Here is a 25,879-nt window from a genome sequence, read left to right as displayed (position 1 = left end):
GTCCCTTGTTGGGACATTAGTTCCGTGATGGTCCCTTGTTGGGACATTAGTTCCGTTATCGTCCCTTATTGGGACATTAGTTCCGTTATCGTCCCTTATTGGGACATTAGTCCCGTGATCGTCTCTTGTTGGGACATTAGTCCCGTGATCGTCTCTTGTTGGGACATTAGTCCCGTGATCGTCTCTTGTTTGGACATTAGTCCCGTGATCGTCCCTTGATGGGACATTAGTCCCGTAATCGTCTTTTGGTGGGACATTAGTCCCGTGATCGTCCCTTGTTGGGACATTAGTCCCGTAATCGTCTTTTGGTGGGACATTTGTCCCGTGATCGTCCCTTGTTGGGACATTAGTTCGATTTTGGTTAAAAATATCGTAAGAATTATGGGATGTATTCAGCTATGATGTACATACATTTACGGTTGCTTGGCTGTACACTACGCACAATATGGCTTGTCTGAAAAACTGTCCTTTACCACGACCATACATGCCATAACAATTCGGGTCAATACTGAAGTATATATACTGAGCCCCAAAAGGAAACACAAGTCCGACTTAAGATACGTTTTAGAACATGTGTATTGATTCGACCATTCTGCAACATTCGTCAAACGGAAAATTAATGACATTTTTAGAGTCAGATTTACAAATTACTTTCTGTGATGTAGGGTGATATTTCAGTTGTGAATAGCTCGATCTCGCGTTTGGCTTTAAAAGAATCTAAGTTAACAGAAAATATTTTTTACAAAAGTAAACGAGATCAATTTGAAAATTGAGATTTCCGCTATACTGTTTATTATGAAAAGATTTATTAGGATATATATATTTAAAGACAGCAATGCTAATTAAGTATAATTGATACAGTATTTCAATTCAAAAATATTCCATAATAGAAACATCGTGCAGAAAATATCAATTTATACGTTATGAATAACACGTTTCTAGACTTGGAAAAAAAATCACGGACTTGTTTCTTGAAAATAACGAACATGGATTGATGTTGCAACAGCCAACCGAATGGAATACATAAATGATGAAGACTCATTGACTGCTATTTATATTTGTAAGTCATAAATATTAATGAGAAGTAAAATGTATGACTTCAATGAAATCGAGATTTTCTCTGTACTATGTATTTATATTGGATAGAAGCATTGCCACAGAAGAGTAGTGTAATGGGTTACTTATAGATATAGTTAACGGTAGATGTTGTTGGTCCCTTCCGATCCGAATCTTTGATAAAGGGTTTTCATTTGTTAATTTTCAAATTTCAGTTGCTACAGTAATACTCAATTGTTCTGTTAAAATATACCACAGGGTGTCGAGGATGGGGTGGGCTTATTGTAAAGCTCATTGTCTTGTATTACCTGCTCAAGAATCTGCTACGTCTGCTATCAGCATGTGGTTGTTTACAAAAGAAGCAGACGACCTGTACAGTTGACCTTTTCGTGACGTGACCTTATACACGATTGGTTGTTCCTTCTTACCGACTATCAATCAGTAACCACTCGGGTATTTCCGTCAATCGCCATCGCTATCTCAAGTCACTATTTTAACCAATCTCATTTGAATCCTTCGTACTTCGTAGATTATTATTACTCATTCACTGCAATATTTCTTAATCTAAAAAACGGACAATTCCGGAAATAACCCGAGTGATTTCGTCAAATCGTCTTGATAGTCTAACTCGCCGGCTTCGAAATCTTCATTAGTGCAAATTTCATTTGTGTAAAAAATTATCTTTATGTTGAGTGAAAATTTAAAGTATGTCAAGAAAGCGAAAGTGTGCCATCGTATATTAAATAAACATTAACTACGGTTAAAGTGCAGAGCACCTATGCTTCATTGTGCCTTTCACTTCCGGTAGCTCCGTGATTTTACTTCCACAACATTTTTTCTCGGATGGATCAATTCTTGGGACCTCTTATCTTCGACGTGATCGAATCGTGATTTTACACTTGTCACTGATATAAAGTTTCGCTCTTATAAAATCAGCTAAACCAAAACTAAACAGTCCAATATGAGACATTAATTATTTTATTAATTAAGGAGATTTCCCACTCGAAGTGTTGACTATTTATCCAAATTTTCGGTCATACACTTAATTACGGATATGTATAACCACGGTCAACCTCTGTTTCAAGGTCGGAGACTACGGAAAGAAATTCACTGTTACACTGTTATAGAAAAGGAATGTTTACCTACATAAACGGTAGGGCATTCCTGACGAATTTCGTCATTTAGTATTGAACAAGAAATGTGTCATTTATCATAACGTGAGTATCATGGAAAAAAATACCATGAAATAAATAAAAAAAAATAACAATAAATCAATACAGAAGAGTTGGACATTTTCTGTCTTCGATCGATGCGGTTTGTTAAAATGCTGATTTTCAGTTTTTTCGTGTACTGATTGTAAATGAGCACTTTAGCTCCGACTTTTTTCAGCGGCACTGTTTTATCGGTTTTCCTTCAAACGCCGTCGATGAAGCAGAAAACGTTTATCTTCCTGGAACACCTGGTCTTCTCCGATTTGCACTTTTTTCAAGGATTTCCGTGGTAATCAAACGTTGATTTTGTAGGCTTATTGTTTTCAAACATAATGTAATGTAATGGAAAAGAAAGAAGGGACTGGCAAGGTTTGCTCGTGCCAATGGGAATAGAAGGAGAAGAAATAGGTGATACGAAACAAAGGACCACAACCTATTGAAATCTTTTAGACTGGCTGATAAAATTTTGTATAGTTGAAAAAAATAAAGCATTTTCATCAGCTGTAAGTTCGTCATTCCAAAACAAGAGTTAATTTATCGGTAGTTAACACTTTCGGTCACATAAGAACACTTGTCGCTCTCTAAATGTGTGGCATACTGATCTTATTATCAGAGACAGATAAATGGACAAGAGACAATCTTCAGCAACTTATGAGCTCTTCTCCATAAATAAATTACAATTATTTAAAATAATTTGCACGTGACACATATTTATACTATAAACATTAGAATATGTGATTCGTAGTCGTATCATCGTACGTTTAAATAATTTTGTCAAAAGAAGTAAAAGATAAAAAGACAGAAAGTAAAATAGATAACAAGATATTTATATAGATTCTTTCGATTTAGTGTCGACTACGAACAGTTCAGATCCAGGAAGTAACACGCTTTGTTTGTTTTATAAACTTTTGTACGTATCTGATAATGTTACAATTAGTCTTATATGAGCCAACTTCACTGTCACTGTATATATCTGGGATATACAATACACGACTGATGTAATAAAATTACGAAAACATGTAGACACATGGTTATAAATATATAGATATTACAAAAAACAACTGTTTGCACGTAAATAACAGATAACTACAAGTTTTTTTATCATGCCACAGTCATTATAGAATGTAATTTTTAAGTCGGAGACAAAGTCTCATGGCGACTTATTGCGATCATCTTTTGTCCGGCGTTTTCCGTCGTCCACCTGTAAACGTTTTACATTCTCCACCTGTAAACGTTTACATTTTCTTGGAAAATTGGTTGGTTGGTTGGTTGACAGGCTTTCCGTCTCCACGACTCCTCCCGTGTTCGGATATCGTCTCACCAACGAAAGTCAGTGTTCTAGCGACGTGAGGGGGCGACCTGCACTCCTCAGTCATATGGAAAACCCCTCGAACCGATTTAAGTGGAATTAAGCAGAAGCCTTCCATGGCCGAAGATAAGCCAAAATTGCAAATAATGTGTAAACCCTCCACCCAGGACTGAGGGGCGGGCTGAGGGGCGGGGCCAAAAAGTGTCAATTTGACTTGGCTGAAATTTCAAAAATAAAAATCTTCTTAATACCACAACATGGTAGAACCAAATACTCTGATTGAAATCAGAAAAAAATCTTCTCGATACCTAAAGATCAAATTCTCCACGGATGGAAGGATCTAGAGGTCATTTTCCAAACTTGTAAATTTCATGACCCCAGTGTCTTACATTCCCATGGGGAAAGGGGCGTTTGGTTTATTATGCCTACGAGTATATCATTCAAGTTATACAACGAATTCCAACTTTAGTACAACTCTTCTGTGTGTCCATGTGCAAGTAGAATTTCTTCGTTTCTCTTCTCTCTACTTACGCATCAATCCCAATTATTTTTATTGGTTAGTCCACTCAGGTCGAACCGTTTTTGCCCCCGGCCCGTCGGCCAGATATCGGGATTAATTGATATGCAGTATGAAACACAAAACCTGCATTTATGTTATGGCAAGTCTCAACAGAAAAAAATCTTTTATTTTGGATATTCATAATCAGGGACATATAAGCCAGGTTATCATACATCTATATCCATGTGTCCTCATATCTAATCACCGTTTTGTATCTTTCGCTTATAATTTTATTCCGTACAGTACAGTACGGTGTTGCCTTTTAGTATATCCCCAAAACACTGACACCAACAGCCTTTTATGTAGCAGATATAATTGTTACTGTATTTTAACATCTGACTTGCACGTATTTTGCTAGATATCAATAAATAAAGATATGAAAATTGCGTTATAGGAATGTTTCCCATTTTGCCGAAAGTGTGGATTCCGGACCAGGCTGTTAGTCACGCCTCCAAATGACAACAATGGTGTATATGGAACTTCCGGCATGTAAACAGTCAGCAACAGAAACCAGATTGTGCTTGATGTTTTGACGGATTTGCTCCGAAAAATCCTGATTGGAAGGTTTGTATAATCAAGATCATTTTAAAGCGTTTTATCATTTACCACACAGGAATATATTTATCGGGGAACCGGAGTTTTAGCTTCAGCCAATGGATCGACAGATCGATACAAGCTCTTGTATACTTTCATAGCGAAAGCAGACCAGTGAAGGCCTTATCAGTGTCACATTGCTTTGCATACTCTGTACCGTATGGAAATAGTGCATCCAATTTCAGCGAACACTTTGACATTTGGCCAGCGTTATTGTCGAACTATTCAACGTCTGAAATCATCATATCATGAATTGTTGTCTTCTACTAGCTTCGGGATGTCATGTTTATGAACATCGCTAACAGGTAAATGTTGTTTGAGGTATTCGCTGTTTGATAACCACCTATGCCTTTTGGAGCAGTTCATCCCATTGCTAATTACTAAGATATTAACAACCCAGGGAGGATCGATAGTGCACCTCTGAACGTGTCCTTTTGTGTTTTGATAGCCAAATATGGAAAGGGAATTTTGTACTAATGCAATTTCTGAATAACACCTTCAATTTTACATTCCACGGCAAACTGTTACCCACCATTATAGTGACTGAGCTAACAGTTTATGCAATGTACATATATATTCAAATTGTACAATAAGATGGAAATTTGAGGGTTTTTTGTGTGTACACGACAGCTGTGAGTAGCGTATGGTGGAATGGCAACGATCTGACATCAAACATGGTATTGATAATACTAGTTCACTAATTCATTTTTCCCTCTAAATTGAAGAATAAATGTAAATGTATAGACAACATAATGTAAAATTAAGTGGTATAAATGAGTTATCATGTTTGTATGACTGTATTATCAGGCAGACCCCAAACAATAGGTAAATAGCATCTGTATTGCTAAGGGGTCTCATAATAACTGAGAGTTAAAGCCTTGGTATAGGTGAGGTACAAAGTCTTCTGGGTGCTAGCTACCCAGAATCCTCGGAAGTGTATGTAAACTATAATGCCGTTTCATAACTGTATTATAAATTCAGGTTCCTTCTGTAGGATTAATCTCATATTTGTCTGAAATGATTAAGAGACATCTGACTAAGACTTGTTAAAGAAACATATATCAGCACTATCTAAAATCAGGTCTGGTGCCATTTTGAAAAAAAAAACCAAATAATAATAATTGAACCTGATTCATTGACATACAGACTAATATACAATGTAGCTAGTTTTTGTGGAGCCCAATAGGTGTAAAAGAACAATTTCTTTACAATTCGTTGGAATGATTGGATTTTGTCCAAATTTGGTCTGAAGAATACAACAGTTCCTGCGCCCTCCCCTACCCCGCCCCCTGGGTGAGAGGGATGGGGTCCAATATGGGAAAAAAATATTGTCCAAGTTTATTCTTACATAATTTTCATGAATAGTGAATCTGACTTGTGGTTGACCACAAGGGTAGGACTTGAGGAGGAGATTAATTGTCACATTTGAAATTCTTTGTTAATGAATAACTGAATAAGCCAAGTGTGTGATGCGGGCCCCTTAGTCCTCTTGTTTTCTCATTTTAATTTGCAGAAGTGTTTGATTGACGTATGTAATAGTCCCCGTTACAATTAGGACTTTTTTTATAATTATTTATAGGATTTTGGCCTATTTTGTTTCATTGTTAATTTTGTTTTTGTTATGATTTCTACCATTTTAAAAGTATCCCCTTCTCATTGGTCACATTGGAGTTGGTGGCATCATGGCTATCATCTGGTAGATTTATCAAATCTGCTTGCAAAGAGTGAGCTCCTCTCTGTATTCATCTTCAAATCTTACTGTATCTGCCTGTTAAACAGAGTGTTGTTAATCTGTTAAGATGATCCCGTCAAATATAAATCTATTGCAAGCTGACCAATTTCGATGAATAAATGTCACCTTTAATTAAAAAATTTGGCATTGGAATTTAAATGTTCATATCTGTTCAGTTTAACATATAAGTATGCTTATATGTAACCAAATGGTCAGTCTCTACATCTTATCAAAAATAATTTTCGTTTGATTTATTTCAGTTGCTGTTTAGATCATTTTTTTCATGCCTTGAAAACATGTATTTCATATGATATTTGTATTCTAGATGAATGAGGAATATACATGAACAGATTTTATGGTTTGCCAAGATTTAAAACAGGTTTACGTATACTCTCAACAACACAAACTTCAATAAACTGTGATCAGCTTCATTGAAAGTAGATTGTATCTTCAATAAGAACAAGAAATGGCAACAGACACAACATTCATTAACAGAAATTTGATTGCTGTCAATGTTTGCACAAATAGTGATATAATTTTCTAATTAGGCTAATTTCAGATGATTTAAGTGCTTGTGTAAAGCCAATAGAGGAGAAAAAAAAAAGATCTCCAATACCCAGAACTTGTGGATTAAGATATTTATATCTTAACTGACTAAAGATGATTGATAGGGTATGTGGTACTGTTTATGGAAGCAGGTGTCAATCTACTATAATAGAGGAAGGGAAATAACCACTATGATTGCTTCTTCCATATTTACCTCCCTTGAGTAGAACTCTTGTTTCTGGAAGACACTTTTGTTACTTGGAGTGAGGTAGCAGGAAACAGTTTATGTGGATTTTCCCTGAAATTATAGGTCATGTTTGAGAAATACAGGTATAGCAGACTGGATGTGAAAACATACCCTTATATGTATATATATTTATAAACTGCATAACAATTACATTAATAGTAGAGAAATGAATATATTTGTGAACACTTGTCTTAAAATTAACAACACACTGTCATGGTAAAAAATTACTGTGAAACTGTACCAGACTCAATTGAAATGACGGCAAGTTGGAAATATGTTTGTCACACTTTAAAAGTGTATTAACATTTACACTCAATTTATCTGGGCAACAAGGGTTTGATTCCCTGATTTGACAGGAAAGTTATGAATCTTGTTACATGTCTGACCCTATGAGCTTCCCTTCATACTTTAATCTGTGAAGCCTCCAGCAGAAAGATACTTTACTAGCTGTCATCCACAGTAACAGTGATGATACTCATGTTGGCATTTTGGTATGTTGATTGACTTGATCAACAGTTAAATAAAAACTTCAGTGTTTTTATAGATTTATAACTAAGACCAGTTACTCTACAAATTGAGGATTGACAGATTGAAAAAAAAAATGCTTTAGCTATAAGTAAGTAAACTTGATTCCAATTTGAACAAAGTACACGTAGTCTGAGAAATGTTAAAATGAAGAACTAGGTCATCAGAAGCTTAGCCAAGGAATTATGCATTGATTTTAGATTGAGTGCTAACTTTGGCATGCTTTTATTTTCTGGCAATGAAAGAACTAATATGTGATTATGATACTGCTGCTGTTCACAGTTAATATAATACTAATATGGATGAAGCCCTTACAGTTGGCATGGCAATATTTTATGTTCCATTATCATGAAATGTAATTGTTTAATTGTCCATTTAACAGTAAAGATCTCTATACAAATTATCATAATATTTTGATAAGAAAATAGAAAATCTATCTTTAAAAAAAAGAAGAAAAAAAAGAAGAAAAATTAAGAAAAACAAAATTTGAGATTATTACCAATCTTACCAGGAGTTGTTATACTTACAATTGCTAAATGGACAAGTTTTTGTTAAAATTTAACTTTGTTATGTGCAACAATAAACCCAGCATATGGAAGTGTTCAGTGACAGGTCATTGAACTAGAATTTAATGTAATAAGAGTTTAAAGAGGTAAAAGTTATACCTACTTAAGTACTGACAGAGTTTATCATGGCTTAGTCAGCAGTTTTCTAGATTGTGGTGTCATTCTCAAGGTCACTCAGTCATATTACTTTGATATTTTAGACTCCAGAAATGTCAGCTTCACACACCTACAAGTGTATAAAGTTGACAAGAGCTTTTCAACCTTTAAGCTTCAGTCAGTTCCTCTTATCAATCTAGTTTATTCATGGGAGATGCTTAGGATGGGATTTATCTTGTATGAACCAGGGTATCAATATAAGGAAATTTATTTACACATTTTTTTTGCCAGCTTCCATTCTCACATGACATAATTTGATTTGTGACCTGTATATAATGTGACTGCTATAGTTCTTAGGCCTGAGTAAAGACCCTTTATGAATATTCATGTCTAAAACTAGAATGAGCATCCTTAGTACATGTAGTAACCATAATTTGAATATTTGTTTCTCCTAGTTAATCTGATGTAAACAGTTATAGTTAGCCTCACCATTAGGTAACCCCCTTTCACCTAATTATCAGTCACTAGTAATCATCATCAATATTATGTTTTCTAAGTAGTTTAAGACCATGTGCTGTTATTTCTGTTGTGGGAGGAAGTCAACTTGTTTAAGGTATCAGGGTTGTAATTAATAACTTCAGATCAAAATCCCAATGTTTACTGATGTTTCCGACCTTGGCAATCTTCAGTTTACGTTACAATAAGGCAAAGGCAACTGTTAACCCAACAGCAAGCTCAAGACAGACATGCAAATGTATGGGCGCATTACATTGAACACTCACTAAGCATTCCAGACAGAAAAAGAAAGAATTATTCCACCCTGATTATCTTGGTATAGAAATAAGTGTGCCTAGACATTGAAGTTTTTGTAGTAGAATCAAGGATATGAGGATACAGCAATACATCTACCTATATTTTTTAATCCTGTGGACAGAAGATCATAAAAATTTGTGAAAAGATACCTCACAGGTAAAGAATTATAGATATTCATGATTTGATTATGTTTAAATTTCCTGTTACACCCCTAATACCTTAAATGTGTATTGTCCAGGGTAGACTATATGCTCCTGAAGGTCCTATACTAGGTGATTGGATAGTGTGGTGATATTATAACACTCTCCTTTTACTGATCTGACATGACAGGTATGAAGTTCCCTATATATGTCTGGCCACATGAATTTTCCTTTCTAGTTCAAAAACAGTAAACACGAAAAGATGTCACAGGTTATGGTATAAAGTGAAGACACAAATAAATATATCCCCTTCATCTTTCAAAACTCGGAAAAAGAATTGTTATGAAAATGTAAAAATGACATTTTTAAGAGAATAATTGTCATAATACTTCATAATATCAACTGTTTCACTATGTGCTTATGTACAAAAATAATACTTATTCCATGTCCGATACAAAGGTGGCTTTTTCACATACTTCAGGCCCAGAACAACATTAAATTGAACTAAATGTAAATAAAAACTAATATTGTAATGATTAATCATAGAACACTTCTTTTTATTGAAATTGGCAAAGAATTTCTCACGTTTTGTGCCAACATGTTTATCACTGTTAACACTCTAAATCACCATAACAATAAAAATATCCAAAGGAAGATGCTATCAGATATCTATGTTGCTGGTATTTACTGCTGTCCTTCGTTGTTTCACAGATGCAAAACTTACTTGGATATGGCCCTTCAGCAATAAGATAAAATAGTGTGATGATAAATTGTGTTGATGTAGAATGTTTTAACACTTAGAGTACCTTCATGCTTTGGCTGACAAAGTTCTCTTCAGAATGAAAATGGGATGTTTTGTCGACAGAGAATAAACAAAGTTTAATGAACTTTCTTCCAAATGTAAATATTGAACAACAGCAAGAACAAATATTTAAATATCATTTCCCTATTCAAGTACCACCTTACCAAACTGATATTTAAATATCATTTCCCTATTCAAGTACCACCTTACCAAACTGATATTTGAATATCATTTCCCTATTCAAGTACCACCCTGCCAAATGAATTTGAACTTTAGTTGGCATCCCTAATATAAAAAATGTCTACCCTAATCAAGAAATGATGTCTTATGATAACTATCATTTTATTTGTTTGCAGCAAGATACAAACAGCATGAAATGGACTGTTTGCCTGTATGTATATATTTGTATTAACTAATATTTGTGAGCCAAACCATACATATGCAGTATTTTCTGTAATTGTTAAGCTTCAGTGTTAGAAATTATCTTGAAATAGTACTATTTGCATTTTACAAATTTTGTCCATATTTCAAAAATAAAGAATGCCATCACAGTGTGAACCAGTGATAATTTTCTTCTTTGAATTTGCATTAAAAAGAGATTACCCATTTTAAACCACAATTTTTTCGGCAAATGATAAAGTGGAAGGCCTGCAATAGAAAATGTGTCTCTGGTAGAGGAAAGATATCATTTTCTTAAGTGATAATGAAGATGTATAGACTATGTTTTGGCTCATATATGTTGGAATTGATCTGCATTACTAACTTAATTAAATCCAAACTTTCTAATTTTCCTGCTGCAGTTGGACATAACATGATCGGAATAAGAATGGAGAAAGTAAGATATTAGTCGTACCCCTGTTTATAGTGGTTTAATGTTTACCTTGTCATAATGCAGTTTATCCTGTCTCTCCTGCAATAAGCCCAGGACATGGTACGATTAGTAGGATTAGCTATTCTTATGAAGGAGAGAGGGAAATTTCTCTCCTTACATACCCACAGCTGGATTTTTTCTGTCTTGTCTGATCATTTTGATACCTTTAAACAAATTTGATCCCAAGTAATGTATAAGTTAAAACGGAGTGGTTGGATGACACAGTGGTAACACACTTACTTGCCTTTCACCTAGCTATCCAGGGTTCAATTCCGGAAATGGATAGGAAAAGGTATGGGGTTACCTGCCCGACCATGTGGCTTTTCCCCTCAGTATTCCAGTTCCCACACACAATATGACCCATTGTTAGCTTACATATGGGCCGGCAAGATTGATAAATATAAGCTGATAGCTTGTGCCACAGTTTTTGTAAAAATAAGTTCATATTTTGAAAAAATTAAAGTGCTGTCACCTTCAGGTGTCTTTCTTGTCAAGACATAACCTCAAATGGAGGTAAATAATTGAACTGAAAAATTTGGAAATGAAACTTGGTTAAAAAGGTTTATGGAATTTTTACACATTATGATGTTCAAGAAAAAGAAAGCATTTCTTGTATATGTTTGAGATTGATTTATCTCTGTCTCAGACTGACATTCTGTAACATCTGTCTCAGACTGACATTCTGTAACATCTGTCTCAGACTAACATTCTGTAACATCTGTCTCAGACTGACATTCTGTAACATCTGTCTCAGACTGACATTCTGTAACATCTGTCTCAGACTGACATTCTGTAACATTCTGTAACATCTCAGTCTCAGACTGACATTCTGTAACATCTGTCTCAGACTGACATTCTGTAACATCTGTCTCAGACTGACATTCTGTAACATCTGTCTCAGACTGACATTCTGTAACATCTGTCTCAGACTGACATTCTGTAACATCTGTCTCAGACTGACATTCTGTAACATCTCAGTCTCAGACTGACATTCTGTAACATCTGTCTCAGACTGACATTCTGTGACATCTCAGTCTCAGACTGACATTCTGTAACATCTGTCTCAGACTGACATTCTGTAACATCTGTCTCATTCTAACATTCTGTAACATCTTGGTCTCAGACTGACATTATGTAACATCTGTCTCAGACAGACATTATGTAACATCTGTCTCAGACTGACATTCTGTAACATCTCAGTCTCAGACTGACATTCTGTAACATCTGTCTCAGACTGACATTCTGTGACATCTGTCTCAGACTGACATTCTGTAACATCTCAGTCTCAGACTGACATTCTGTAACATCTCAGTCTTAGACTAACATTCTGTAACATCTCAGTCTCAGACTGACATTCTGTAACATCTCAGTCTCAGACTGACATTCTGTAACATCTCAGTCTTAGACTAACATTCTGTGACATCTCAGTCGCATTCTAACATTCTGTGACATCTTGGTCTCAGACTGACATTCTGTGACATCTCTGTCTCATTCTAACATTCTGTGTCATCTCAGTCTCAGACTGACATTCTGTGACATCTGTCTCAGGCTGACATTCTGTAACATCTCAGTCTCAGACTGACATTTTGTAACATCTGTCTCAGACTGACATTCTGTGACATCTCAGTCTCAGACTGACATTCTGTAACATCTCAGTCTCAGACTGACATTATGTAACATCTGTCTCATTCTAACATTCTGTAACATCTGTCTCAGACTAACATTTTGTAACATCTCAGTCTCAGGCTGACATTCTGTAACATCTGTCTCAGACTGACATTCTGTAACATCTGTCTCAGACTGACATTCTGTAACATCTCTGTCTCAGACTGACATTCTGTAACATCTCAGTCTTAGACTAACATTCTGTGACATCTCAGTCGCATTCTAACATTCTGTGACATCTCAGTCTTAGACTAACATTCTGTGACATCTCAGTCGCATTCTAACATTCTGTGACATCTTGGTCTCAGACTGACATTCTGTGACATCTCTGTCTCATTCTAACATTCTGTGACATCTGTCTCAGACTGACATTCTGTGACATCTCAGTCTCAGACTGACATTCTGTAACATCTCAGTCTCAGGCTGACATTCTGTAACATCTCAGTCTCAGACTGACATTCTGTAACATCTGTCTCAGACTGACATTCTGTAACATCTGTCTCAGACTGACATTCTGTAACATCTGTCTCAGACTGACATTCTGTAACATCTGTCTCAGACTGACATTCTGTAACATCTCAGTCTCAGACTGACATTCTGTAACATCTCAGTCTCAGACTGACATTCTGTAACATCTCAGTCTCAGACTGACATTCTGTAACATCTGTCTCAGACTGACATTCTGTAACATCTGTCTCAGACTGACATTATGTAACATCTGTCTCAGACTGACATTCTGTGACATCTCAGTCTCAGACTGACATTTAGTAACATCTGTCTCAGACTGACATTCTGTAACATCTGTCTCAGACTGACATTATGTAACATCTCAGTCTCAGACTGACATTCTGTAACATCACATTTTTGACTTCACTACAATAACAGAAATATCAGCCCTCACCTGAGATTGTAGATTTCAAACACAGGTAACAGGTTCTGGTAATCACACATGATTATATCTGTAAATAACTTTAATTGTCTGGGCTTATTGCAGGATAACCACTTGTATGTTGTGCTCATGTAAACTAACCTGACCTTTCTGCACAGAATTAATGGTATAGGATTGTTTATGTAAGTATAAAATGGTAATTATATGTGAATAACTGAATTCATGTACGTGATTGAGAATACCTAATTAAACGTGACATGAGTGACAAAAAACTTACTTACATATCAAGCACATTCTCTGAATATATAACTCAAAAATTTGCGAAAGGCATATTGGAAAAAGTATTTCTCGAAAGAGAACTATATTTGAACTGGGTAGGTTATGATGTACTGGGTAGGTTATGATGTACATTGATGTACATTGATGCACTGGGTAGATTATGATGTACATTGATGTACTGGGTAGGTTATGATGTACATTGCTGTACTGGGTAGGTTATGATGTACATTGATGTACTGGGTAGGTTATGATGTACATTGATGTACTGGGTAGATTATGATGTACTGGGTAGGTTATGATGTACATTGATGTACTGGGTAGGTTATGATGTACATTGATGTACTGGGTAGGTAATGATGTACTGGGTAGGTTATGATGTACTGGATAGGTTATGATGTAAATTGATGTACTGGGTAGGTTATGATGTACTAGGTAGGTTATGATGTACATTGATGTACTGGGTAGGTTTTGATGTACATTGATGTTCTGGGTAGGTTATGATGAACATTGATGTACTGGGTAGGTGATGATGTACTAGGTAGGTTATGATGTACATTGATGTACTGGGTAGGTTTTGATGTACATTGATGTTCTGGGTAGGTTATGATGAACATTGATGTACTGGGTAGGTTATGATGTACATTGATGTACTGGGTAGGTAATGATGTACTGGGTAGGTTATGATGTAAATTGATGTACTGGGTAGGTTATGATGTACATTGATGTACTGGGTAGGTTATGATGTACATTGATGTACTGGGTAGGTAATGATGTACATTTATGTACTAGGTAGGTTATGATGTACATTGATGTACTGGGTAGGTTATGATGTACATTGATGTTCTGGGTAGGTTATGATGTACATTGATGTACTGGGTAGGTAATGATGTACTGGGTAGGTTATGATGTACATTGCTGTACTGGGTAGATTATGATGTACTGGGTAGGTTATGATGTACATTGATGTACTGGGTAGGTAATGATGTACTAGGTAGGTTATGATGTACATTGATGTTCTGGGTAGGTTATGATGTACATTGATGTACTGGGTAGGTAATGATGTACTAGGTAGGTTATGATGTACATTGATGTACTGGGTAGGTTATGATGTACATTGATGTACTGGGTAGGTAATGATGTACTAGGTAGGTTATGATGTACATTGATGTACTGGGTAGGTAATGATGTACTAGGTAGGTTATGATGTACATTGATGTACTGGGTAGGTTATGATGTACATTGATGTACTGGGTAGGTAATGATGTACTAGGTAGGTTATGATGTACATTGATGTACTGGGTAGGTTATGATGTACATTGATGTACTGGGTAGGTAATGATGTACTAGGTAGGTTATGATGTACATTGATGTACTGGGTAGGTTATGATGTACATTGATGTACTGGGTAGATTATGATGTACATTGATGTACTGGGTAGGTTATGATGTACATTGATGTACTGTGTAGGTTATGATGTACTGGGTAGATTATGATGTACATTGATGTACTGGGTAGGTTATGATGTACATTGATGTACTGGGTAGATTATGATGTACATTGATGTACTGGGTAGATTATGATGTACATTGATGTACTGGGTAGGTTATGATGTACATTGATGTACTGGGTAGATTATGATGTACATTGATGTACTGGGTAGGTGATGATGTACTGGGTAGGTTATGATGTATATATATGTACTGGGTAGGTTATGATGTACATTGATGTACTGGGTAAAATGTACATTTATGTACTAGGCAGGTTATGATGTACATTGATGTACTGGGTAGGTTATGATGTACATTGATGTTCTATAGGTTATGATGTACATTGATGTACTAGGTAGGTAATGATGTACTGGGTAGGTTATGATGTACATTGATGTACTGGGTAGATTATGATGTACATTGATGATGTACTTGATGTTCTGGGTAGGTTATGATGTACATTGATGTACTGGGTAGGGTTTATGATGTACATTGATGTACTGGGTAGGTTATGATGTACATTGATGTACTGGGTAGGTTGATGTATAGTAGGTTATGATGTACATTGATGTACTGTGTAGGTTATGATGTAAATTGATGTACATTGATGTACTGGGTAGGTTATGATGTACATTGATGTACTGGGTAGGTAATGATGTACTAGGTAGGTTATGATGTACATTGATGTACTGGGTAGGTTATGATGTACATTGATGTACTGGGTAGGTAATGATGTACTAGGTAGGTTATGATGTACATTGATGTACTGGGTAGGTTATGATGTACATTGATGTACTGTGTTATGTTGTACATTGATGTACTGGGTAGGTTATGATGTACATTGATGACTGTACGTTATGATGTACTGGGTAGATTATGATGTACATTGATGTACTGGGTAGGTTATGATGTACATTGATGTACTGGGTAGGTTATGATGTACATTGATGTACTGGGTAGATTATGATGTACATTGATGTACTGGGTAGATTATGATGTACATTGATGTACTGGGTAGGTTATGATGTACATTGATGTACTGGGTAGATTATGATGTACATTGATGTACTGGGTAGGTGATGATGTACTGGGTAGGTTATGATGTACATTGATGTACTGTGTAGGTTATGATGTACTGGGTAGGTTATGATGTACATTGATGTACTGGGTAGGTTTTGATGTACATTGATGTTCTGGGTAGGTTATGATGAACATTGATGTACTGGGTAGGTTATGATGTACATTGATGTACTGGGTAGATTATGATGTACATTGATGTACTGGGTAGATTATGATGTACATTGATGTACCGGGTAGGTGATGATGTACTGGGTAGGTTATGATGTACATTGATGTACTGGGTAGGTTATGTATGTTGATGAACTTTATAGTACTGTACTCAGTATAATATGTTGATTTTTTAATATAAAATCAAATTGATATATTTATATGAATTACAAAATTTCATCTCACAACCTAACTTTTTGGAATATTAATTTTTTTAGAGTGAAACTGGGAACTTCACAATAATATTATTTTGCTTCATGACTCACTATACTAACAAAACATTTGTCAGAAAGCATGCCTGTCTCCAATTCTTTCTTTCATTTTCTTAATGTTTAATGTATACAATATATGACAAAGTCTTCGTTTGGTACTCTCCTAAGCTGGCACTTCAATATTATTTATTCTATGTTTTATACTTAAGTGCACAAGTGATGATTCCTACACCTAAATTCCTAAATTTTAATGAAATATCAATTTTGAATAAATAAAAGGAATGATGAATTCACACATGCACTGTTGTATCTATACTTCTAACATATAGAAAACACAACAAGCACAAACATATTTTAGTGAAGTATCTTTCATACAAAAAGGGCAAAAATAATATAACTGTGTTCAGTGTTTTATGTCATGAGATCTCTGTTGCAGAAAATAGCACATAACTCCTGTGTCATCTTAAAATAATGATGGTAAATCAACACATTATTTGTTTTCTGTCCTTGCAATGATAAAATAGTTGACAATTTTATTGATGCTTTGTGACATTTTTATTATCAGGAGAGTAAGAACTGTGAATAAAGAATAATTGCAGGGCTATGTGAAAATGTATACTCATGGTCAACATTTAATTTATCACTTTATTTATCAGTAAATGTTTTTATTTAATGTGATTGAAATATTTAATCATTTAATCAATTTTTTTGTCCTCAAACAGTAATTCTAAAATGTCACTATAACGTCAAAAAGCCATAACTTATGATAGGAGAAAATGTGTCAAAACTTCAGTAATTAGAATATGCATTACAAAAATTGTATTTCTGAACTGGGGACCCAAATATCATTCTTGTACTGGTCATCCAATCTTATTCTTTGACAGGTCATCAAATCTTACTCTTGTACAGGTCATCAAATCAAACTCTTGTACTGGTCATCCAATCTTACTCTTTGTACAGGTCATCAAATCTTACTCTTGTACTGGTCATCAAATCTTACTCTTGAACTGGTCATCAAATCTTACTCTTTGTACAGGTCATCAAATCTTACTCTTGTACAGGTCATCAAATCTTACTCTTGTACAGGTCATCAAATCTTACTCTTTGTACAGGTCATCAAATCTTACTCTTTGTACAGGTCATCAAATCTTACTCTTGTACTGGTCATCAAATCTTACTCTTTGTACAGGTCATCAAATCTTACTCTTGTACAGGTCATCAAATCTTACTCTTGTACAGGTCATCAAATCTTACTCTTGTACTGGTCATCAAATCTTACTCTTTGTACAGGTCATCAAATCTACTTTTGAACTGGTCATCAAATCTTACTCTTGTACTGGTCATCAAATCTAACTCTTGTACTGGTCATCAAATCTTACTCTTTGTACAGGTCATCAAATCTTACTCTTGTACTGGTCATCAAATCTTACTCTTGTACTGGTCATCAAATCTTACTCTTGTACAGGTCATCAAATCTTACTCTTGAACTGGTCATCAAATCTTACTCTTTGTACAGGTCATCAAATCTTACTCTTGTACAGGTCATCAAATCTTACTCTTTGTACAGGTCATCAAATCTTACTCTTGTACTGGTCATCAAATCTTACTCTTTGTACAGGTCATCAAATCTACTTTTGAACTGGTCATCAAATCTTACTCTTGTACTGGTCATCAATCTTACTCTTTGTACAGGTCATCAAATCTTACTCTTGAACTGGTCATCAAATCTTACTCTTTGTACAGGTCATCAAATCTTACTCTTGAACTGGTCATCAAATCTTACTCTTTGTACAGGTCATCAAATCTACTTTTGAACTGGTCATCAAATCTTACTCTTGTACAGGTCATCAAATCTTACTCTTGTACTGTCATCAAATCTTACTCTTGTACTGTCATCAAATCTTACTCTTGTACTGGTCATCAAATCTTAGTCTTTGTACTGGTCATCAAATCTACTCTTGTACTGGTCATCAAATCTTACTCTTGTACTGGTCATCAAATCTTAGTCTTTGTACTGGTCATCAAATCTACTCTTGTACTGGTCATCAAATCTTACTCTTGTACTGGTCATCAAATCTTACTCTTGAACTGGTCATCAAATCTTACTCTTGTACAGGTCATCAAATCTTACTCTTGTACTGTCATCAAATCTACTTTTGAACTGGTCATCAAATCTTACTCTTTGTACAGGTCATCAAATCTTACTCTTGTACTGGTCATCAAATCTAACTCTTGTACTGGTCATCAAATCTTACTCTTTGTACTGGTCATCAAATCTAACTCTTGTACTGGTCATCAAATCTTACTCTTTGTACAGGTCATCAAATCTTACTCTTTGTACAGGTCATCAAATCTTACTCTTTGTACAGGTCATCAAATCTTACTCTTTGTACAGGTCATCAAATCTTACTCTTGAACTGGTCATCAAATCTTACTCTTTGTACAGGTCATCAAATCTACTTTTGAACTGGTCATCAAATCTTACTCTTGTACTGGTCATCAAATCTTACTCTTTGTACAGGTCATCAAATCTACTTTTGAACTGGTCATCAAATTTTACTCTTGTACTGGTCATCAAATCATACTCCAGACAGATCACCAACTCTGACCCATATACTGGTCACAAAACCAGACTATTGGACTGGTCAGCAAATCTACCCCATATACTGGTCACTAATTCAGACTCTTGGACTGGTCACCAAGTCTGATTTGATAGAGTTAATTCTAGTTGATCACCACTACCATCTATGTTGTAATGTTATAATGCTTGTCCACTGCTTTCAATGTTGTGATACTAATGTATATGTCTCAATATTGTGTGTTAAATTATATGTTGTGTTTGTGGCTTTAGTGAAATTATATATGAAGCATTAGAGCTAAAAGAAAACATTTAGATAAGTAAACATGGCACCTGATCAATTCGATCACAACTGCAACTACAATTTATATATATATTACTAACAAATAATTTTACTTTTTGTCTCCAGGAAATGCCAATATAATAACAAATAAGCCTTTAATTGGGAGAAAAGTGTACATATACTACAACAATAAAATATACACTACAGTAAATGTAATTTTAGATTATGCACTTAATATGATTCTTGTATTGGGTTACCATATCTGACCCTTAGACAGGTCCCCTAATCTAAATTTTATCCCAATTTGTTCTGAAGCATCTCTCGGTGAAGATAATTCAACATTGTGTAAACGAGGGGTCACACACCTCCTCCCAACCCCCATTGCCTAGGAGAATGATGTAAATTCTTTAAAGCTCTTCTTTTGAAAGAATGCTAGAATTGTGTCAAAATGTGGTATGAAGCATCTTTGTATGAAAAAGAAACAATTTTTCAAAAACAATGGGTCTTGGCCCCATGGGGCGGGAGGGGTGCAGCCCAATACAGGAAATAAAGCAAATACATTAAAAATCCTTCATCTTCTATAGGGATGTTTGGATTCTGTTCAATCTTGATCTGAAGCATCCTTCGGTGATTAGAAATAACTTTTAAGAACATTTAGTCAGAGCATTTTATGTAATTAGTTTTCCACTGTGAAACATGTTTAAACAAAACCCAGGGTATCTGAGTAATTAGTACTCTACAGTTAAACATGTTTATAACAAACCTCAGGGGACCTAAGAAATTAGTTCTCTACAGTAAAACCTGTATATAACAAAACTCAGGGAACCCAAGAAATTAGTTCTCTACAGTAAAACATATTTATAACAAACCTCAGGGGACCCAAGTAATTAGTTCTCTACAGTAAAACATGTTTATAACAAACCTCAGGGGACCCAAGTAATTAGTTCTCTACAGTAAAACATATTTATAACAAACCTCAGGGGACCTAAATAATTAGTTCTCTACAGTAAAACATATTTATAACAAACCTCAGGGGACCCAAATAATTAGTTCTCTACAGTAAAACATATTTATAACAAACCTCAGGGGACCTCAGAAATTAGTTCTCTACAGTAAAAATATTTATAACAAACCTCAGGGGACCTAAATAATTAGTTCTCTACAGTAAAACATGTTTATAACAAACCTCAGGGGAACGCAGTAATTAGTTATCTACACAACAACATATTATTTATAACTAAACCCAGGGGAACAAAGTAATTAGTTATCTACACAACAACATATTATTTATAACTAAACCCAGGGGAACAAAGTAATTAGTTATCTACACAACAACATATTATTTATAACTAACCTCAGGGGAACGAAGTAATTAGTTATCTACACAACAACATATTATTTATAACTAAACCCAGGGGAACAAAGTAATTAGATATCTACACAACAACATATTATTTATAACTAAACCCAGGGGAACACAGTAATTAGTTATCTACACAACAACATATTATTTATAACTAAACCCAGGGGAACAAAGTAATTAGTTATCTAATATGAAACTTGTTTCTAGCAAACCACATTGGTCCAAAATACCTAATTCTTTTAGAGTAAAACATTTCTATAATTTAAACAAATCTCAGGGATTACTTGTTTTTGTAAAATTTGGGTGTGAAATAGTGTATATATATTGTATCTATGTAACAACATAGCCTGGTGGATAAGTCTATAACATTATGATCTAGGGTACAAATTAGCCACAGGCTATTCTATAATGGTCTATCATACATTTACTTCATATGGATGTATATACTATTAAAAGTTCTCCATTAACATAATAATAGGTAATATCTGTACAATAGATTTTTATCTTACCCTCCATAACATGATGTACTTGTAGATAATTATGGCTATATGTACAGTCTATAACAATCATTACACAGACCAAATCTTTCACAAGTCTAAAGTTTCTGGTGTAGAGGTGAGAAATGGAAGGTTAACCTGATCAGTGTTAAGTTTAACATGGCTGAATTGTTACCTGAAGATCAAGAGTCATTATGGAGGCACCATTATGGTGCCACATCAACATCTGTAAGTCTTGTTTTACAAAGCTATTGGACAATGGTTGGTTGTGAGTTATCTCCCTTACTCATTTTCTCTATTCACATTACTTCACTCCTTATCCAATGTGTAAGATGATCCTGATTTGCATATTTTATTCAATAACCAAAATTTAATCATTTATTACTCTCAGAATGTATCATCCAATACAAAAATTTGAATAACGATATGCATATAATTATGCAAATCAGTTAGGATAATAAACTTTAAAGATAGAATGATGACAGAGAAAGCATCAGAAAAGCATACCAGTATTTAAAAATTTATGAATAAATTGATAGCAATAATGATCTCCCTTTTTTTTTGGTCGTTTTGTTTTTCAATTTCAATCCAGAAAATGTGCACCCACATAATTTCTAAAAGTACAGTACCATACTATGAACACAGAGACCTTAGCACTTTTGAACTCAATCTTGTTTTAGACAATATTAGTCTATCAGAGGGAAATTCTGCACAAATAAAAATTTTCGTTTTAGAAATTAATTTAGTTATACATAAGTATTCAATAATGACATGTCCTTATAGAAAATTGTATGGCTCAATCCGACACAAAACCAGCTTAAAATATTTATTTTGTAGAAATTCTATATAGATTTAGCTAACATCAATTTACAACTGGGTCTGATCCACAGAGCCAAAACTTGTATACATAGCATGGCAATATTTCAACTGGATTTAGTCGGTATTTTCAATATGTAACAATGTATGTATCTATGTAATGTATATAAATAGATAGTGAGTTCTAGATGAGCCCGACAGGAGAAACGGGTTTTTTTCCAGTTTATTTCAGTACATTTTACTGCTGCTTGGATTGTGTATTGTGTTTTTTGTTTCTTTCAGGTGATAAATACATGTATTTAGACATTCAAATGAGGATCTTTAAAAAAATAGAGACTATCAAGAAATGAACCTTTTGTCCTAAATGTACCTTTCATGTGACACATTGAATATGTGATGATGTAAATCAGAAGCTGAGGTCCAACACTTAACATATTCATGCCTATATTTAGAACATATTTGAGGTATTGGGATTTGATAAGTTGTCACATTTCAAGTTTGAGTGGATCTCAGTAATGGGTATGTTGAATTTTGAAGCTGATTGAAGTTTATTGAATCAATATTTCCAAGAAATCAGGTACCAGGTATTTTAGAAATGATGTTGGTTAAGGTTACAGGAGACATATTTGTTAAAACATTCAAACAAGTCCTTCTGACTAACTACAAGGCCTAGATTAATAATATTTGGCCAGTTAATCATATTCAAGCTCACAGGGATCAATTTTTTTAAAACTGTTAAAGAACAGTTCATTTGATAAACTCAAAACCCAAGAATTATGACATTTGACTGACTGGTATTCAGGATAGAGTCCGAGGACAATATTTGTGAAATGAAGTGACCTTGACCCTTATTCTAGGTTACAGTGGAGTCTTGGGTCAAAATTTTCAAAATTTCAAACTACTTATTTTGATTAGCCAAAAGGTGCAGGATCATGATATTTGGCTGAGAGGTTCTTCGGATTACGAAATTTGTGAAATGAATTGAGCTATATATTCAAAGTCACAGGGATCAAATTAAAACATTCAAACAACTTCTTCTCGGTAAAACAAAGACTTGGAATGTCAATTAAGTGAAATGTTGAGGTATTTTTGAAAAGCATTGAATACCAGGTGAGTGATGCAGGCCTATTGGGCCCTTTATTTCTTAGTCATTATAATAGGCTCATCTTGTATCGTGACTAACCCTTATTGATAATACCTGGAGTATCTGGAGATGTCACATGATGGTTTACAACATCATTACTAAACAACCAGTCAATCCTGTGTCATCATGTGAAGGCTTCTGTAGGACAATTAAATAGCTCCTGTTGTTATAAGTACGGAGATCTGTGCATGAGTATCACATTTACTTTCAGATAATGACATAACATAAGCAATATACCTACACGCATGAAAAATGGCCATGAACTTTTGATTCATGTTCTCTCAAGTTTTACAGGATCTACATTGTAGCCTCTACCCCTAAATACTTCTGAAGGATGACATTTACCTGCATCCCAGCATTTTCTTTGTCTTTAAATTTTGTTTCTATTTATTAGTGTAGAAGTGATTTGTGTGGTAAATGTACTTGACATATGTTTAGGAAGTTATCTGGGTATAAGGAGAGATGTACTAGTTGAGCTAAGTGACATTGAGCATAAATTGTAAGGATTCTGATTATTATGCTCCTTGGTCTGTTGGAAGAGTTCTGATAAGCATAAAAGCTGTGATGCAGTTTGGTCTGAGACATGCTTGGGTGTAGGTGATGAATTTTGTATTAACAGTGGCTTCCAACCTCCTTGGGCTAGAGGGGCGGGGCCAAGTAGTGGAAATAGAGCAAATTCTTTGAAATCTTCTGTTGGACCTAACTAGTGAAGAGAACTTGGTTCATCTAACCCCATTTGGGGGGAGGGGCAAATCTACTACAGGAGATACAAGTGTTTTGAATACTTTTCCTTTAGTTTAAATCTTATCAATTTCAGCACACCAAATCAGGTGAGCGATACAGGATATAATTTGTAAAGGTATACCAAACCTGTGTGAATCATAGGGTATCATATTTTACATCCTGTAAGGTGATTTATTTATCCAGTGTCACAACTACCAACCCAACCCCCCCGGTTTGTGTCTTACAGCAATGACAAGGCTCAAGTGGTTACAAATACTGCGTAAATTTTGTTTTATGTCATGAATTGGGGACAGTTTGCTCATGGTAAGGGTATTGTGAAATAGCGTATACAACAGAATCACAGAGGCTGTTAACAAGGACTCTCAGGTGTCTCCCCAGATCCATATACTAACTTACTAAACTATCAGGTGTTTAAGGATCACGGACTGTGTGTATTTATTCATACTCCAAATCATGGACCCAACTGAATATAACGCTCAGGTGAGAATCATATTAATATCATATGTGACATCTTCAGGTTATCAACAATATGTGTTAATAGAAAATAAATCAGGTGATGGAAAGTTGAAACTCTTTCAGGTGAGAATAATTGATAATTTCAGTGTAAATACTATCGAGCAGAAAAGGCCATTGTACACAATTATATTTCCAGGAAGATGATATTCAAGTTAAGATCTAACTTAAGGGTATATATTGTACTTACTGGTCGATTTCTCGTCCCTTTCCATCCATCACAGTTTAAAATATAATGCAGATAAATACTTGATAATTATCCTGAAGTTAGCTCCTAATTACAGTCAGAAATTTTGTACTTATTTGTCTCCTTGGTTTAATGCATGTTAAAAATAATTAAAACACTTTTTAAACTTCCCAAAAAAATTAAAGTCCAGTCAAAGTTGAAGTACATGTAAGTTTGATCATGAGGTTTTTTCGAAAAATATACTGTGTAATTCAAATTGAATCAAGTTGTCATGTTTTTTCAATTTTGCTCTCTATGATAAAACAGATGAGCACCCAAGGGTACAAAAGGACAAATTTTGAGGAGGATGACATATCTAACAGCAGCAATCCTCCAGCCATCGACTTCAACGCAGGCGTCGTCTTCAAGGGAGGTCTATCATTATGGCAGAAAAAATCCATCTTGGAGAGGGTCCTCTTCATTCTCACCATAGTGTTGTCAGTTTCAGTTATCATCCTGGCCATCGTTCTGGCCTCAAAACAAGCCCATATTACCTACCTACAGAATTCAGGTGAGTACACAATAAACACGTTTATTATTACACACTTACGGAATTTATGTTATATAATCGCTACTAGGGATGTCCCTCATTGTCTGAATTGTTGGAATCGTGACAAAACTACTTTGAACATAACCGGTTACATGAGGCCTCATTTGGGGTAAATCCAGGTATTTATTTTAACTCAATATTTTATTGGCCTAAAACATGTAAACATATAGACTACTGCCAAGGTTGATACCCTGGATTTAGCATGTGTACAAATATGTCCTCATGCAAGGGGCTCTCATTCAACACTGTGATGACATTCATCCCTTTATTCATTAGATC

General features: G+C 34.9%; 1 protein-coding gene and 1 long non-coding RNA gene across 2 annotated transcripts in view; one reads left to right on the top strand and one right to left on the bottom strand.

The window, feature by feature from the left end:
* Positions 1 to 6,268: 6,268 nt before the first annotated feature.
* Positions 6,269 to 25,391, bottom strand: LOC132552980 (uncharacterized). Its single transcript, XR_009554343.1, has 3 exons — positions 25,015 to 25,391; positions 7,222 to 7,305; positions 6,269 to 6,497 (listed from the first exon to the last, which is right to left on the bottom strand). It is a non-coding gene; the product is annotated as an uncharacterized LOC132552980 (long non-coding RNA).
* Positions 25,318 to 25,879, top strand: part of LOC132552979 (endothelin-converting enzyme homolog) — a 29,031-nt gene continuing 28,469 nt past the window's right edge. The window contains exon 1 of the mRNA XM_060217185.1: positions 25,318 to 25,561. Coding sequence (XP_060073168.1) covers positions 25,318 to 25,561 — 244 coding nt within the window. The remainder of the gene's footprint in view (positions 25,562 to 25,879) is intronic.

Source organism: Ylistrum balloti, unplaced genomic scaffold (assembly GCF_031769215.1).
Source record: "Ylistrum balloti isolate Yb309-2 unplaced genomic scaffold, AGI_CSIRO_Ybal_v1 Utg370290, whole genome shotgun sequence".
In the NCBI taxonomy this organism is placed as follows: Eukaryota; Metazoa; Mollusca; class Bivalvia; order Pectinida; family Pectinidae; genus Ylistrum; species Ylistrum balloti.
Note: the sequence above shows the minus strand (reverse complement) of the source record. Positions and strands in the feature narration are given on the sequence as shown.